Here is an 18,618-nt window from a genome sequence, read left to right on the forward strand (position 1 = left end):
TCAGATGACAGGTAAACTGATCATCCTCTCCATACTGGCTGGGAAGTGATCTTTCTAACATAGCAACACCATCATCAGTGGAGGGCAAAATCCATAGTCTAAAGCTAACAGCTGTGCAGGTATGCAGTTCCCTGTTTGTGTGTCTACAGGCAGGGTTTCCGTGCTGAGCCGTGGTGGAGGAATGTCACATGCAGGACGCTACACCAGGAATAAACCTGCATGTGACAGCCAGGATAAAAACTAGAAAAACAAAACAAAACAATAATCTCATGGGGTCAGAGTATTGAAGTCCTGGAGCGACCAGTGAGAGTCCAGCACTGCAGTCCAATCCAGAGTCTGTGTTAAACTACTGTCCACTTGTGTTTCCACTAAGCAGTTTTGTAAAGAACAGACTAATTGCTGCCAAAGGTTTCTCTGCAACATGCTGACTAGGCCATGAACACTTACTGTACACAATCATGTACAGTATTTATACTTTATCACTTTGTAGAGCTCTGTTTTTTAAAGTCCCCATGGCTGCTCATTTGGCTCATTTCCAGCCATTTAATGTTTAATCCTGGGTACCTCTAGATTATCTTTGCACCCCTCATAGCTCCAAACAGTTTGTAATTATTTCAGAACAATAAAACCAGAGAGCCTCTTCCTAAAAACAAGAGGACAGTTCATGAACATGCATACCTCCTGCTGCCGGTGTTGTGTCGCAAGTGGACAGCACAACAAACCACGACCACATTAATTAATTAGAATTCCTCCTCCATAGACAGATAAACAACGGTATATGTACTAATGTAACACACTAAACAAAGCAGGTAATTGAGAAACCCCATATTTTAACTGTCATAATGCAGACATAGTAACTTCTCCAGCCTTACAACAATTCTCTCTAATGTTACAGAAACAAGGCATTAACAGACATGCAACTGTTGTTTTAAACTTACCGTTAAGTCCCACTGAGTAGTGGAAACATCACTCCCTGTCAAGTATTTTGGAGGCACAATTGGATGTCAGGCAAACTCACATGAACGTGCAACGGCCTGGATTTTATGTCCATTAAAGAAAATCCTTAAACTATCACGTAATGTTTTATTTTGGTAGAAAAAAGGTCTTGCGAGCGAGAGTTTTCAAGATGTGTATAAACTGAGTTGCTTCTGCACAGAAATACCAGAACATATGTTCACCTCATGTCTTGAGCTTTAGGTCTAAGATGATAATTCACCGTTGAAACATTGTAGATAAGTCAAAAAACAAGGAAAAGCGTCATGGACCCTTTAACATCGAAAAGTCTTTTCTGCCCGGTGTCACAAATTACTGCACTTTAAATGGCAACACAATTAAAAATAAAATGGTTTAGGCATGTGAAGACATTTTGCAGGTACCCATTAAACAGAACATATTTTCTTTGTGCGCCTCCTCAGGTACATGGACTTCTTCCCATTCCCTTCCAATGTCAGCACAGATTTCATGTTTGAAAAGAGTGCCAACTACTTTGACACAGAGGTGGCTCCTAAGAGAGCTGCTGCTCTGCTGCCCAGAGCCAAAGTCTTAGCAGTGCTCATCAACCCATCTGACAGGGCGTATTCCTGGTACCAGGTGAGAGTCGCACATCCACTGCACTGCCCAAACTGTACACATGTCCAGTGCCTTACTGTTAAACTTGATGGGTGTGTATTGATGACCGCAGCACCAGAGGGCCCACCAGGACCCCGCAGCAATCAACAACACTTTCCATGCAGTGGTGACAGCAGGCCCCTCATCCCCCAGGGACCTGCTGGCCCTTCAGAGACGCTGCCTTAATCCTGGGGCCTATGCTACTCACCTGGAGCGCTGGCTGCAACACTACCAGCCCAGCCAGGTAAGACACACTGCAGCAGGTGGGCACTGGTGTCCCTTCGGGCACTTCTCCACAATGTGTCAAACCAGTTACCTATGAATGAGCCACTGATAACAACAGCAGCTTTAAAGAACTAAAACATGTCAAGTCCAGCTAACTCCGTGAAGTACACATCCTCTGTCTTAATGCACTGCAATACTGTCTCTATTCTCTAACATGAAATTTACTATTTTAACACAAATGGATATAAAAAGCAGATTATGATTAGTTTGGTCCCGGCAGTTTTAAAATGAGAGGATACTCCATCTACTTACTATCAACTTTCTTAGTCAAAAGCAGCAGCAGTTGCTTCAGTCATACAATAATAATCCACTGTCCAGATTTGAGCCATGGGTGAAACAGAATCTTTATGTGTGTGTTTTAGTTGCACATTGTGAACGGGGCCCTACTGCGGACCAACCCAGCACTGGTGATGGAGGGAATCCAGAGATTCCTCAGTATCAGTCCCATCTTCAACTACACCCAGGCTCTCATGTTGGTAACACACAAACACACACTCTAGATGTGTGACAGGTCTTGACTGTGCTCTGACGTAATATTGTGTCTGCAGGTACGACGACAGCAAAGGTTTCTGGTGTCAGCGGGTGGACGGGGGTCGAGCCAAATGTTTGGGGAAGAGTAAAGGCAGAAAGTACCCAGAGATGAGTCCTGAGGTACATGCACACCTCTGCTTCTCTTTATGGATTTTTCACCACGTCTATCAGTAATAATAAATTAATAAGTTCTGTTTTTGTATATACTGTACTTTCCGGACTATAAGCCTCTACTTTTGTCACTTTATGCACACACCCTCATCATGGACAACACACGACGAAATGCATGTGATGCCGCTTCAAGTTACAGGCGATCGATCTGGCTGTCGAAATATCTCGTTACAACGTGGACACCTGTGGCTATGTATAACATGTTTGTTCATCTTACATTTAGTGGCTGCGGCTTATAGTCCAGAAATTACGGTAATTAGTGACACAATGAAATTTTTAAAAAAAGATCTAATCTTGGCCTGTTTTAAAGCACACTACAGGGCCACTTTAGGAAGCACCATTTGCAATTATGTATTAATCTGCTACTGAAAATTGTCCCCTGCAAATCCAGTTTTCTCCTTTTTGAGTAAAAGTTTGTGGCCAGCTGTTTTAGGAGATGTTTTTTCATGTAACTATATATTTGTGAGGGGTTGTGAAACATTTACATACAGGGCATGCAGCCATAGGAAATGATGGGTTTGGAATAGGCGAGAAAAGTCAGAGTAGGACTAACAGATTTTTTTTTTTAATGGGATGTTGACAGTAGAAAAAAGTGTTGAAGAACACCAAAGTTGTCCTCCAGACCCTCCGCAGCCATTGAGCAAACAAGACAGACCGGTAGTGTGAGGAGAGTTCTTTTATTTGAGAAGAGAAGACTAATAAAAGAATATTTCACAGGGTGAAATTTATTATGCATTAATGTATCAAAATAAGCATGTGCACATGGATCTTCACTGTTTAGGATAAACAGAAAAGACTCTACTCTCAACCTATCGGTATACAATATTTGTATGAAAAGGTGCTACTATCTAATGGGTCAAAATCTGTGGGGGAGGAGCCATGGTTTAGACTTAACTCTCTTGTTATTGGTCCTTCAGTCTGTCTGTCCTCTGATCATCCTCTCTGCTCCAATGGGTGTGAACAGCGCCCTAAAAAGGGAGGAATACCTATGCTGTCTTAATTTCTACATAGACACTTTTGTCTTCCTTTGTTTCCAACTAACTGCTCCATTGGACCCATTTCACGGTGGGGACCTAAATTGAGGTCCCCATGGGCAAGAAATTGAATTTTAGGGTGGCAACATGGTTTAGGGTTAGGATGAGGTTAGGGTTAGGTTAAGGTTAGGGTCAGGGTTAGGGTTAGGCAAGTAGTGGTTCTGGTTAAGGTTAGGGTTAGTCTACAGGAAATGAATGTAAGTCAATGTAAAGTCCCCATGGACTACGAAACATAAACTTTGTGTGTGTAATGGTTTTACCTTTGCATCAACAACACTTGAGAAACTCCATTTTTAAATTCAACTTCCTTTGTTAACAGAAGTATTACATTGCACTTTCAACATCTGTATGCTGTATAAGAATTTTTCCCTCCTCCTGACCTCTGACCTCTCCTTATGTCTGTGTATGTGTGTGTGTGCGCATGTAGTCACGTGCCTTTTTGGCTGAGTACTACCGTGAGCACAACATGGAGCTACTGCATCTACTGAATCGTTTGGGCCAACCCCTGCCATCCTGGCTCCGCCAAGAACTCCAGAGCACCAGCTGGAGCTGAGGCTACTCGCTTACAGACAGGCCAAGGAAAAGCCTGGACTGGAGTCTGTGGATGCACCAGCCTTGCTCTGGATTAGACAGGATCACCAAATCTGGAATAAACAGCAGCACGCACACACTAAAAGAGCTACAAGGATTGAGCTGATGTTACTGGTGCTCCTGTCCTGTGGCAAAAAGAAGACGGCTCACGATCTTTCTGGTGTTGGTCCCCTGTTGGAGGAGGATCCCAGTGGCCTCTGTCTCCAATTACTGATTTGTGGCCAACTTCCCTCGACCACTTGGCAGCCCTCAGCCTTAGTTGGTGCATGTTGGACGGGGGAGGGGCGCTGATACCGTACACGTTTGCTGTGGATCCAGATGACTGGAAGTTTGAGGCATAAAGAACGTGTCAAACTGCCTTAAAGCGAGAAGAGAAACTCAAAGGATGAGAACGTGCCGATGTGTATGACTGGGTACAGGACTAACATGCACAAATCCACGTCCTATCTTTCCACCACAATGATTGTAAAGCAATTCAGTTTCGAAAGCAGTTGTATATCGGGGGTTGGGGTGGGGTAGGTGGGAAGTATATGGCCAGCAGCAGACAGTAAAGACACACAGTCTGTGTCCTGGTCCACAGTTCCAGCACACACACACACACACACACACACACATACCTGGCCCAGCAGTGAGGGTGCTGCGTTTCCTTTTAGCCTCCCAGTTTTCCAGTCTGTTTACTGTGGTGGCAGACATTTTAACTTGGATTTAGATGACAGGTCAATGTAAATACTATGAATCAGAGCACAACTCAAGCCCAGGTTTGGTCCAGGCTGTGCCTCACACTAGTGTCCTGTCAGGGAATGAGCATCTTATTCCACCTGTCTAAGGTAAAGATGGTTTTTGAATGAAAAGGCACTGTTCTTCATGGGAGCTGTGGTCTTGCTCCATCCTCCAGATTTGATTTAACATTACTGACATTCTTGCTTCTAACAAACAGATTTAAAAAATACCCCATCCATGTGGCAAATGGAGTGAACCACACAACATAACGTGACTCCATGGCTCTGGCTTGAGGCCTCTGCCTTAACAATAGCTGCTGAGACTAATCAGTGCTCTAGTAGAGTCATTATATATGAAATGAATAGTGCCAAAAGTTAAAAGCAACTGTTTCCCTTGGTCCTGATATGATGTGACCACGAGGCATAGCCCTGGACCAGAACTGTTAAACTCTTAGGGGCTTGTTCTTCTGTGACAGGAAAACCGTCACATCCAGTATCTTCTGAAAAACCAACATACATGACCCCACACACACACACACACACACACACACACACACACACACACACACTCGTCTCCATCCGAGGACAGTAACCCACCAGTGTTGCAGAAGAAGAGAACGGACATCTGGGCCAGTATGGAGACGAATCAGAAGCTGCTGTCTTTGTGTTTTTTCTGTTTGTTTTGTATAAATGTCAAAAAGGCCCACACTGTATCATCTCTAATAAACACATAGAGAGGTTGGAAATGATGGCTGCGGTGGCTGTTTTGTTGTGTTTTGACCTCACTCCCCCTCAGGTTATGTACGGTATGTTAACGTAGGAATATTCAACCACAAGGCAAGGCGGTGTTATTTTTATGGTACATGTCGTACATAAGCAGTTCAAAGTGTTTTACACAGAATTAATAAAATGCATTAAAGCAATGAAATATATTGCAAAACAAATAAATGGATATAGGACCAAAGCCACGGATTGATATAACAGTAAGTAAAAGCATTTTAAAAATAATCCTACATTTAAGCATCCTAGCTGCAGTAAAATACACATGAACTTTTCTTTGGTAGGTCGGTATAGAGTCAGTGATCTAATAAAAATAAACTTTCCCAAGTCATGTCTAGACACTAAATCTCTGATTCTGCTAATGTTTTCCAAATGATAAAAGGCTGATTTCACAACTGACTTAACTGTTAAAACTTTTCACATATCAATTTCCTTCCACTTCACAATTATGCGATACTTTGTGTTGGTCTGTCACATAAAATACATTTAAGTTTGTGGTTGTAATGTGACAAAATGTGGAAAAATTCAAGGAGTATGAATACTTTTGCAAGGCACTGTAATTTATTGTAATGAACTGTTTGAACCAAAGGCAATGTATAGAATAGAACAGCTTTATCACTGTACATTGTACAATGAAATTTAAGATGCAGTCCTTCTGTGTAATAGTTTTAAAAACCTAAAAGACTGTATAAATAAATAAATATAAATACTGATTGTCTAAAAACATCCTAATACACACACACACACACACCAACACAGTTTCACATTCTGTGGGACTGTTGCATGATTCCAATATATCACCACGTCACAGTGGATATGTTGTGGAAAGTATCAGGTATCTAGTGTGACTGTGGCTCTGGGGTAAAAGCTGTTTTAAAGTCTACCTGTCCATGTTTTCATTGCCCTGTATTGTCAGCCAGAAGGCAGCAGTTCAAAAAGACTTCCCAGGGTGGTAATGGTCTCTCAGAATGGTATAAGCTTTATTGAGGCAGCAGGTGCTATACAATTCTTCCAGGGAGGGGAGAGGGCAGCCAATAATCGTCTGCAGTGTTGATGACCCTCTGGAGCGCTTTCCTCTCTGCGGCTTTGCAGCTGGAGAACCACACACAGTAGCAGTACATTATGCCTTCTATGGAGCAGCCATAGGAGGTCACAAGCAGTTTTTGTCACGGGTGTTTTTTCCTGAGTATCCTCAGGAAGTACAGTCTCTGCTGTGCTTTCCTCACCAGTAATGTGGTGTTGACACTCCAGGTCAGGCCCTCCTCCAGGTGCACGCCCAAGAACCGTGAAACTGCCACCCTCTCTACACCCCAAACCCCCCACCCACCCCTGATGACCCACCCCCTGAATGTCTGTTTTGTTCTTTCTGAAGTCAATAATCAGCTCCTTAGTCTTAGTGATGTTAAGCACCAGGTGGTGTCATCTGCAAACTTGATGATGCTGTTGCTGGCATGGTGGTAATTACGGTATATAAATTAAAAAGAAAAGGTCCTATAATTGACCCCTGTGTCACACCAAAGGATAATTATATTTTAGAATGCTGAACGATTTCCTAGAACAACTAACGTAAGATTTAACCCGATTTAGGGCAGCACATGAAATCACTACCCTTCCATGGTCCACTGTGTCAGAGGCAGCACAAGACCAAGTAAATGTAAAACTAAAACTAAACCTGACTGAAAATCATCTGAGAAATATTTATTTTTACATATACTAAGTTGATTAAAAACAGCTTTTTCAAGCTTTACAAAGAATGATTAGTTATCAGTCTATAATTAGAGGATAGAAGCATCAAGGCACCTTTTTTGAGACAAGGCTTGATGATGGTAGTCTTTAATTCACTAGAAAACTGGCCAGTTAGAAGAGACGTGTATGGAGAACATTGCTAGCCAAACAGTTAAAAACTATTTAAAGAAGCCTGTGGGTATCAACTTCACAATAGACAGCCTCATCAAATCCACATGCAAGGAGAGGACACACTATCTCCTGTCTGGTGGCTTGTGTACATACACTAAGGTGTTCTGGTCTGCTACAGACCACTGAACAGGGAAAACCACAGTGAAGGTTACAGAGGCCATGTGCTGAGGCTAGTTCACAGTTCACTGATTATTAGAAAGGGAAGAAACATTGAGTGCTCTGCAGCCTCATGATGCAAAGTGATGTTCTCAACAGGCGTTACAAGTGTTCACCCTCAAACACACAAAATGATGCCCACAAGAAGTGAAATCATTGGTTGTGGTGTTCATCTAATATGTCCTCATCTCCAGGTTTATGCTGCTGCTGCCTTCCTAACAGGTGTTCAGGTTGACGTGTAAAACTGACATGACAACAACTAAACAATGTACAGTCTGCAGCCTGCTATGTGTGGGTGTGTAAGATTGTGAGGGTATTACAAGCTGGTTCTTTGAGCTTGTTTGCATCCGACTGGGAGCAGAATGATGGTCTGTCTATGATACACTGTGGGCCAGTTGATTTGTTGCATCAAGCTGTTGCAGCAGAGCCTGTAGAACACAGGAATCTGAAACAGCAGGTGATCACACAGAACAAAGAGACTTGTGGAGAAAAAATTGACAGAAACAGTAAGTGCTTCAAAACAGCTCCACATATGTAGCTCACTGCAAACACACAGAAATACACTCTAATACTCTGAGCACACATGAATTGCAAGCAAATAACATTGTACAGAAACACAGCCACAGAGCTGCTCTAAGAAAATCTTAGCCTTAATCTGTACACAGCTGTAAGCCGTCCCCCACCCAACATGCACATACTTACAGAGAACAATACGATTTCTTCATATACCACAGTCTAAGCTCTACTGGTGTCAGAGGGGTCATGAATAATATTTCACATAGAATTCACAGTCACACATGTTAACATTAAATATTTACTCATGAGAAATTGCAAATCATGTTTTAATTAACATTTTGGGAAAAAAAAGAGCGTGTGTGCTCGTTCCTCTACCCCACGTTATTATGTTAATATGTAGCAAGTAGAAGAACACGTACAGATAGAGACACACACACACACACACACACACTTAGAGTCCATACATGATGGTGTCCAGCAGAGAGTTATATCTCTGGATCTCTTGTAGCAGAACCACATTAAGTGGTGAAGAGTTGTCCTGGAGGAGGGATGAGGTACCCTCGTAATCAATCAGTGCTGGGATCTGTAAGCACAGATAAAATGTTTGTTTGTTTATATGGGACAATGCACATTATTCAAGATGGATAGATGAATAGCATTGTCAAGTAACTTTTAAAACTGAAGTTTCTCTAAGCTCAGAGACTTTCAAAACCAAGTTTCTCTAAGATCAGAAACCTGTATATGAATCTAAAACATTCAAATAAAAGATGATTAATAATGTGTTAAAATGGCACCTGAGTGGGATCAGCATGTGAGAGCTGTCTTGATATAATTTCAGTTTTGTGGTATGTAAAGAAGTGGCCTGACATTTGTCTTGGACTAACAGAAGAGGATGAAATCTTAATAGCAACAGAAATATTGAGTTCTGGAGGTCCCCCTTGAGACCGCTCCTAAACTGTTACAATGCTGCACTCTGAATAAAGAACTACATTACATATTCCTAGATCTCTAGCTACTTACACTACTGACTGTCTGCCAGTGTTGTGTAAACATATGGATGTCTCAGCATTGCTGGGAAAAGACATTGCTTGTTTTGAATATAGTCTGGTCAGCCTCAAACCTGAGAGGCTGTAAATGGAACTGACACTGCCAACATGTCAAATACATCTCTGTCACAAACTCTTCATGGTACATTATCAAGGTAGTTGCACACTTTTTAAAATCAAATGAGATTTTTAGGACTTAAAAAAAAACCATCTCCACAGAAGAACAAAGGCATATCATGTGTAACCATTTTTCATTCAAATAAAATGATAAAATATCAAACAAAGACATGATTGTGTAGCCCATATATGCATAATACATGGGATCATATATTATGCTGTATCTGCTTTAAAGCAAAAGTTTATTTACATGACAATTACTGGTGTGACCATAAAATCTATAGGTGTGACAACAGAATCATTTATAATCGAGAGAGAACAGCATGCACAGCCTATGGTTTATAATGCAACAGTTCTACAGAAAATCCTCCTTCATTATAGTTATAATGTTCAGTTTTTGTTGAAACTTTTCTAAAGAGATTTTACTCAATTTATAAAATCACTTTCTAGGCTGTGGTTTGTTTCTTGAAAAACAACTTTGATATAAACAGGGTGAAAAAGATTATAGAACCATTCATAATAATGCACCAAATGTAAGACTGTTGACAGATCTGTGGGAACCCTGATTATATGCAGTGGTTGAAAAGAAAGATAAGCATGTGAACAAGCTGTTGTACAAATTAACATTTGACTCACACTAGCCCCACCAAAACAAGGATGTGAGAAAATACACCTGCAGTTAAGATCAAGATGTTGAGTGTTTTTTCCCTAGGCTTGTCCCTGACCTCAGTGCTGACCGAGTACAGTATGTGCATAACTGAATGACAAGCTAGATTGACAAAGTGGAATATTATAATATATCGAGTGTTGTTAAAACTGTGTACTGTGTATATCTAGGGCAGTTAAATGTTTGTAAAACATTGGAGATTCATAAAAACCTCCAAATTGTTTTCATTTGTATGCAGATAATTTGGTTATATTTTCTCCATGTAGTGCAGACGTTACTTAGAGTTACTGATAACTTGATATTAAAGAAGACAGTTTTAAAGTTAAACTACCACAACTTCATGCTTAAATGAATCTCCGTACCCTACATACTTTATACTGTACAGCCCTGTGTATTGTTCAGCTATGGTGTAGATATACAGTAAATTGATAGTCACTTATATCATACATCTTAGATGTTATGCCAAGCTGTGTATTTTCACTCAATTAGTAACCCCAGGCCTCCCCTTCTCCTACTTTACCCGATCTTTTCTACTGGGTCTGGCACCTACAGTGGTGGGGCTGGTGACCTGGGGCTGCAAGGAGAGCAGGGTGTCAAACAGCGTCCTGGTCTCAGTGATCTGACTAGCAATGTCAGCATTGGGGTGCTGGCCAAACACCCCAGGGTGCTCTGTGGGTGGCAGCATGTTAATATAATCCTTGTATGAGGACTGGAGAGTCACGAGGGATGTAATACGAGGATAAAGAGGACAACCTGAGAAAGGATGTTGGCCAGAATACAAATTCAGTTATATATCATGGTTTTTATAAACAATGGTAAGGAAAGTAAAAAAGATCACATGCATGTTCTGGATGCACTTCATCTGTAACAATACTTATGCCTAGACAGACAGTCTCCCAACTTTAGACACAATAATATAAATAGCATTTTAAAAAACCTGCAAACCTGTGATGTTGTCAACATCTGCATCATAGCAACTTCATTTCATTTGTTTCATTACCACTGTTTTTTGGTACACAACATTAGAGCATATTATAGCTGTTGTTCTCTCAAATGTATTTGCTACCAATTCAATGACCCAGTTTTCCAGTAAAGATTATTTTCATCTCATCTACTGTAATTAAATGTTATAGCACAAGTGCATAAATACAAAACCCTTGGAATATAAATAACAAAAATATCCCCAAGTTATGATATATTGATGATATTAAAATGAATGGTCTGCATGAAGGGGTAGTGTTTTCATTGTACTGAAGGACACTTACTGATACTATCATGTGCAGCCTCTTGTGTTGTCTGGTCTGTGTTAATATGAGCTGCAGCACAGATTTTTTTAAATGATTGGTTGGAAATTAAACTGAATGGACACAGGATTTGTGCAAGTATTCATGTCAGTCTTCATCAAGGCCAAATGTGTCTGTTTCTTAGGTTGTAATAATCTGACTGTCCACGTGGTGGTGCTGCCAACCTTCTAGAAGCTTACACCTTGAACTCATTGCAACTAAAATTCATCTTGCCAGACAACTGCAACATGACTTTGTTTATTGAAACTTAATAAATTATTAGCAGTGTGCATTTGAGTTTATAGCACTTAGACTGGTAAATACAGTGTTCTACGACAATAAGATATGGCAGAATATATATGTGTGTTTAATGTCTCAGTTGAAGACATTACTCTGGTCTTTGTGTTTTTGTTCTGTTCTTTCCAGTAACTGTCACTGATGAGGCCCTGACCCCAAAATCAGAATCACTGAAGCCACAGACAATGTTCCAGCCTAGCTGTAGAAACATCTTCCGTTTCAGCAGAATGCTGTGATAAAAGCAGAGGGACAAGAGCAGCTTCCTGAAGAGCAGCAGTTAAACAGACCTTCTGTCACCAGCTGGTATAGACGTTTCATGTTGGATTTCACACCCTGAAGACAACAGAGGGCAGTGTTGTCACTATGAGGATGTTGCCTCTAGGATGTACACTATATTGTGGTGTAAAATACTGTACTAAATCTTGAAATCCGTGTGTGTGTGAGCACATGCACCTTTGGTGGTTTAGTGGTCATCTTGATGCCAGCCTGCAGGATGGTAATGGGAAATTCTGGGTGTGGCGATGAACTGTACCAAAGTCAAAATTTTGGGTGGGGCTCCTGCACCTGTAGCTGTTCCACCAACTTGTCCAGGTCAGGCATCCAGGACAGAGAGAGGTGGCAGTTGGCAAGGAACACCCAGTGACCTGACAGAGAAAAAGAGGGGTGGAGATAAAAGGATATAACTAGATTCTTTTCTGTCATGTCTAGTTATATTGGTGTATCCAGGCATCTTGTGATGGCCCAAAGGACAAAAATAACAGTGGTAAGCAGCAGAATAAATCTGAGACAGAAGAGCAGGAAGAAGGACAGAGCATTCGGTGATGTACCACTTTTGACACCTTCTTCGGTCATGCTCTTGGCAATGGGGGCCTGTCCCTGGTCCAGAGAGAGAGCATGGAAGTGCTTGCTCATACCAGAGGCCTCAGCCAGATGCAGCAGGGCTCCAGTGGGGGCAGTACAAAGATCAGAGGAGTCCTGCTGGTGGATTCCTCCACAACCTGCGGAGAGGACAGAGACAGTGGCGTCAACAAGGAAAAAGAAAGCAAGTGAGAGTGGATGAGTCAACACAGCAGAACTCACTTGATAGCACTTGACAACACTGTGACTGGATTTCTGAGTTTTCAAGTGAGCTACAATCAAACATAATTACATAAATGAGATGTATGAAATACTTGTTTCATTCAAATTCAGAGCGTCAAAACTAATACTCAAGACACAACAATTAATTAGATTAGAGATGACACTCACAGCCTTCATGTTGAGAACAGGTGGCTCCACAAAGCGAGACCCAAGGTTGTTAACAATGAAGGAGGTGACACAGAAGGAGACATGGTCCTGACGCAGAGAGTGTACTATCAGCATCTTCTGGAGCTCATTACAGTTATTCTCCCAAACACCTAATAAAAACACAGAGAGGGAGGGAACACATGGGTGTGGATTAAAGGAACTGAGCAAAAAAAAAGACATGAAGAGAGTAGTGAACAAAGGATAAAATGAAGAAAAAGGCAGTAATATATTTAGAATCCGGTATACTGCCACAGTCCTTAGCACACACAAACTCTCCTGCATGGTTCAGCCAACATTACACTGGGCTGATACACACGCACACAGCAGGATACTGTATTCTTAATAAAATAGAGGAAGCATTTAAAGGTACTAGCGTCATACTTTAGCAAAAGGCTGAAACCTGTCAAAGCACAACAGCATGAACAAGTTGTCTTTCTCAAACACCAGTGTAGCCACCCTCTCGGCAGACTGTGCTTCATCTTGTTCAACTTGTTCCTGGTGGAAAGTGCTTTCTGCAGTAATAAAGTACTCAACACATACAGACCTGGTAGTGTGGCACACTCTGGCTCAGTGCTGGTGAACCAAAGGCTCCACTCTTGGGGGTCTTGTTCAAAAGAAGCCATGATGCTGCGGAAGCTGAGGAGCTTATCCAGCTCCGTGATTTTATCCCAGCTAGAGTCTGCCAGCCAGCTCGTACAGGGGTTGTCCATCTGATCTTTTTTATCAAGTACCTAAAAACACACCCATCCATTAATCAGAAACTATCCTTCCATCAGTGGGTGTTTCTCAAGTCTCTTATATGATCGATCCCATGTCCTCAGTCAACTTGGGAGTCTTTTCGGTCTGAGGACATTCCAGGTCTATTACATTGGCTCAAAGGAGCCGGAACCTTGAGGGAGGATACATGGGACCATCCTTTGGGGAAGTTTTTTATGAACCACTTTATCAGAAATCAGTTGGTGATGGAAGACTGGAGGACAGGACATCTCATGTTATTCAGATTCATTCATTCATTTTCTAGCGCCTAATCCCTGAACGGGGTCACAGGAGGGGCCGGAGCCGGCGTACACCCTGGACAGGTCACCAATCCATCACAGGGCTAACACATAGACAAACAACCACACACACTCCTATGGGCAATTTTAGAGACCTAAGCTGCATGTCTTTGGACATGTAGCTTAGGTTGATTGGTGTTGATAGGTTGATGTGGGAGGAAGCTGGAGTACCCGGAGAGAGAGAACCCACGCAAGCACAGGGAGAACATGCAGACTCCACACAGAGACGTCCCAGGTGGGGCCCGAACCCGGAACCTTCTCGCTGTGAGGCAACGGTGCTAACCACTGCACCACCGTGCTGCCCACATCTCACGTTATATAAAGTAATGTCAGAAATTCTAAGTCATTGCACATTTTGTCATATTCAGCTAAAGTTTCCTTGTATTTCTCTGCCTGGCCTTTCAGTTTGTGGGCTCCACAAACCCCAGGTGGGTGTGTGCTGTGCTTACCAGTGAAAAAAAGATCAGCGTCAACCCGGCAAATGTCAGCCATTCAGCACAAGGTGGCAATCTTGCTCATGCATGGCATAGTGTGTGTGCATTAGAGAGGGGGTTCGGTTTGGTTCGGAAAATTCACAACATTGCTGCAGCCAAAAGGGGGAGATGGCTGAAAAAGCATGAGGTCCACTGCTTCTGCTAACAGGCTAAACAACTAAACAACCAGGATGAGAAAGGAATCCATACACTGTGCAAACAAGCATGATTTATGAAAAGGGCCTCTCCTGATACAGCCTTGTTCACCTGTACATGGCATATGTGTGGTAGTCATTGAGTTTGGTAATCCTTTCCTCCAGCTTGTGGCTGCGCTTGCTGTTTTCTATGCTGAGGCTGAATAGATTAATGTAGGCCTCCAGTGAGAACTGATACATGGGGTCAATCCCATGTCGTTTAGGATGAAACTCAATGCACAAACTGCCATACTGTACCAATGCACAGGGACAATCACAGAAATTGCTTCTTATAGTTGACAGTATTTAAAGATTTAGGTTGATGAAAACACTGCCAGACTGCCTACTTAGAATGAACGAGAATGACAAAACACAAACACAGAGTCACATAAATCAGAAATTTAAAGTTTTAAATAAGTCGTAATTTCTTGAATCTTGAATATTTAGAAAAATCCTTTTTGGAAATTTTGGAACACCTGCATTCACTCAGCAGATGAAAATGTTAAACTCATTGTTCTTGGAATACAAATTACAGCTGGTTTGAGACATGGTGACTGGGAAAGCCATAGCATAACAGTCACATCATTTTCATATTTATCAAACCATTCAGTGACCTCTCGTGCCCTATGGATGGGGGCTCTGTCATCCTGGAAGTAAATAAAACACAAACACAGAGTCACTTAAATCAGAAATTAAAGTTTAAATGGCACATTTTTGAAATAAGTCGTAATTTCTTGAATCTTGAATATTTAGAAAACTGCTTTTTGGAAATTTTGCAACACCTGCATTCAATCAGTAGATGAAAGTGTTAAACTCACTCTTCTTGGAATACAAACTCCAATTTGGACCATGAGCCTTCTAAATGATGTGAGCTTCATTTCTGGACTATTTGTAAAACAACTTCTAGGTCGATTTCCTGACAAAAGAACACTGTCTGATTTAAAAGACTAAAAACATGGACTGTTGTAGCATAAAGATAAGATGTGATGATCAGCTGATTGTTCTCTTACTACATTTGCTGATGTCATTACTACCTGATTCTATGTGATAACTAATAGGGTTGTATTTACATGAATAGGTACAAATCTAGTTGTGGTAATCATATTTCCATTCTATGTGATATAATCTGATCACTGGGGAAAGGTACAGCTGGTGCTTAAACCAGCTGTCTTTGTGATGCTGGGAAGTTGTTAAGTTACAAAACAATTCAGGGCTCCTCATAAAGTTACTAGAACAGATTTAAGTGAGGGTAAGGCACTTCTCTATGAAGTACTTTTTGCTAAGGTACAAATATGTGACTAAGAGTAGAGCTAGGTGGTTGCTTGTAGCAGCTGCAGAAGTAATGTTGTAGATTATTTGTTACTAAGACTAGAATTTTCCATTTTTTGGGCCTTTGACCGATCTTGACTATCTAGTAGCCTTGCTACTATCATCACTGCTTACAGCACATGCTACTACTACTTTGATAAAAGATGGTATTAACAATAATACTACTATTACTCATATTAATAAAACACATGATCTTTTATGTACACTGCACTTTATCCTTTTTGTAAAAAAAAGTATAAAAAGTGTTCAAAACACTCATCCTCCAGCTTTTCTTGCCAGAAGCAATGCTGATCACCAAAGAGTCCTTCTGTTCTTCTAGCTCTGGATGCTCCTTACGCACCACAGTTCCCAGCAGTTGGGCTTCTAGTCCCTGCATGAACACACAATCCCACCCACACACAATTTAAGGCAATGTCACCCAGGGTTCAAACTCTTTGCAAGAAAAAAAAATTTTAGGACATTTTCAGTGAAGAAAAGCTGTGATGTCATATGGGGATGACATCCTAGACTAACAAGTTACTCTAATAAAGTCTCTTTTAAATGATATGTTCTATGATGATACTTTATAGGAACTTTATGACCAATTTATTATTGACAGCTGTCACGCTCTCCTAAACCCCCCCCCACACACACACACATGCAGTTCAGTCTGCGTTATTATGCCACAATAGATAAAAATGACTACAGAGTGTAACTAAAAGAGTAATTAAGCTTGACTCCAACAACAAAAAAGGTCAAAGGGTCAAAGTGTTTATTTGTCATATGCACAGTTAGGAAACATGTTTCCCTGTACAATGAAATTCTTACTTTGCCGTCCACATGAATGCCACAAAATACAAGTGAAATACTGTATAAGGTAGATGAGCAATAACACAAATCTAAATAGGCAGTAAAATCACAAAGGCACTTTAAAGCAGCAAGTGAATGAAGCAAATAAAAATACAACAAGAACACAATATAATGCAGAGAGAATATGTGCTACGTGGGAGCTGTGGAGTGTAAATACTCAGCAGTGAGTGTGCAATTGTGCATGTGCAAAATGAGTATGTAAACAGTACAGATGGAATTACATGAGGTAGATCCTGAGTCAACTGTTTAGGAGTCTGATGGCAGTCAGAAAGAAAGAGTTTTTCAGTCTGGAGGTCCTGCATTTCACACTTCTGAACCTCCGACCAGAGGGTAGGGGTATGAACAGTCCATGCTAGGGGTGAGTGGGGTCCTTGAGGATGGAGGCAGCTTTCCTATGCACCCTGCGGTGGTAAATGCTCTGCAGAGAGGGCAGTGGAGTCCTGGTGATCTTCTCCAGTCTTTACCACTCTCTGCAGGCGCTTGTAAAAGTCCAAGTGAGGTCCTCACTGATGTGGACGCCCAGGTATTTGAAGCTGCTCACCCTCTCCACTTCGAGCCCCTGGATGAACACTGGCTGATGAGTTCTCCTCTCCTTCTTCATGTCCACTATCATCTCCTTTGTCTTGTCCATGTTGAGGCTGAGATTATTGTCCTTGCACCATGACACCAGACCAACCACCTCCCTCCTGTAGGCTGCTTCGTCCCCACCAGTGATGTGACCTATCACTGCGGTGTCGTCCGCGAACTTTAGGATGATGTTGTCTTTGTGGGAGGTGACACAGTCGTGGCATTAAAGTGGCATTAAATGCAAATCAAATATTTAATACTATTAACTGCAATGTCATTGATTTATATGGAGGATACAGTATGATTGCATCCCATCTTCTCTGGAAATTCAGTTTCTTTTGCAGACATTTAAGTACCCATAATTGTTCCATAAATTTAACTGAACAGTAAAACTTTACTCTTTCCATTTCCATTTTCTTGACCCGCTTCAGAGCTTGGCCTTGAGGGTCCACCATCAGCGGCCATCTTGACAGAAAAAGAAAACAAAAACAAACTAACTTGTATTTATAGTATAAAACACATGTTGTACCGCAACACAAGAAGATTCATATCTAATACAAACAAAACCAACATATTTAATTTGGTAGGCTGTGCTTAGTGGGCTACAGCTCATTTTTAGATTAGATTAGATTAGATTCAACTTTATTGTCATTATCCATGTACAAGTACAAGACAACAAAATACAGTACAAGGCGACAAAATACAAGAATGTACTAAATTTACTAATTATTTAGTTAATTTGTTATTAATCAAGCCGGGTCTACATATACTGACCGGTTTCCGTGGGTGACAATAACGCCATTCTTAATAGAGAATGCATCAGATGGCAGGCCTTGAATGTTCCAGTCCCTCATCACTGTAGGGTTGGACAGAAAAACTGCAAAACTGAACCTTGGTGTGCATGGGATCTATAAGTCCGATACCTGAGGAGAGGACAAACAGAGAGAAAGAGGGAAAGAACAAGAGAGATGAGAAATGAAAAAACAAAATGAGTTTTTATTCTATATTTTATTTTATATTCTATTCTGATACATATAATATTACCTAAAATAATACAAAAGGACCCAAACCTAATGTGAACTTTATGCATGCACACTCATACTTAGAGCCTACAACAGACCTGGTTCTGTGCAACCCTAAAAACAC

The 18,618-nt window shown here is 41.3% G+C and overlaps 2 protein-coding genes and 1 pseudogene across 2 annotated transcripts in view; 1 reads left to right on the forward strand and 2 right to left on the reverse strand.

The window, feature by feature from the left end:
• Positions 1-5,487, forward strand: part of ndst2a (N-deacetylase/N-sulfotransferase (heparan glucosaminyl) 2a) — a 45,080-nt gene extending 39,593 nt beyond the window's left edge. The window contains exons 10-14 of the mRNA XM_020607548.1: positions 1,416-1,590; positions 1,682-1,852; positions 2,256-2,365; positions 2,442-2,544; positions 4,057-5,487. Coding sequence (XP_020463204.1) covers positions 1,416-1,590; positions 1,682-1,852; positions 2,256-2,365; positions 2,442-2,544; positions 4,057-4,182 — 685 coding nt within the window. The 3' untranslated portion in view covers positions 4,183-5,487. The remainder of the gene's footprint in view (positions 1-1,415; positions 1,591-1,681; positions 1,853-2,255; positions 2,366-2,441; positions 2,545-4,056) is intronic.
• Positions 5,488-8,749: 3,262 nt separating this feature from the next.
• Positions 8,750-11,023, reverse strand: LOC109964328 (dynein heavy chain 2, axonemal-like). The gene is made up of 2 exons (XM_020607549.1): positions 10,707-11,023; positions 8,750-8,891 (listed from the first exon to the last, which is right to left on the reverse strand). Exons 1-2 carry the CDS (start codon positions 10,821-10,823, stop codon positions 8,760-8,762), a joined length of 249 nt encoding a protein of 82 aa, XP_020463205.1. The 5' UTR covers positions 10,824-11,023; the 3' UTR covers positions 8,750-8,759.
• A 786-nt stretch (positions 11,024-11,809) lies between these two features.
• Positions 11,810-18,326, reverse strand: LOC109964337 (dynein heavy chain 2, axonemal-like; annotated as a pseudogene).
• Between the last annotated feature and the right edge of the window lie 292 nt (positions 18,327-18,618).

This window comes from Monopterus albus, unplaced genomic scaffold, assembly GCF_001952655.1.
Source record: "Monopterus albus unplaced genomic scaffold, M_albus_1.0 scaffold87.1, whole genome shotgun sequence".
NCBI lineage: Eukaryota > Metazoa > Chordata > Actinopteri > Synbranchiformes > Synbranchidae > Monopterus > Monopterus albus.

Excerpts from the sequence above, each read along its gene's own strand:
- LOC109964328 (XM_020607549.1), bottom strand. The coding sequence starts at position 10,823 with ATGCTGCCACCCACAGAGCACCCTGGGGTGTTTGGCCAGCACCCCAAT. Across the intron at positions 8,892-10,706 it reads TGCTCTCCTTGCAGCCCCAG|ATCCCAGCACTGATTGATTA; the intron begins GTCACCAGCCCC and ends CTGTGCTTACAG.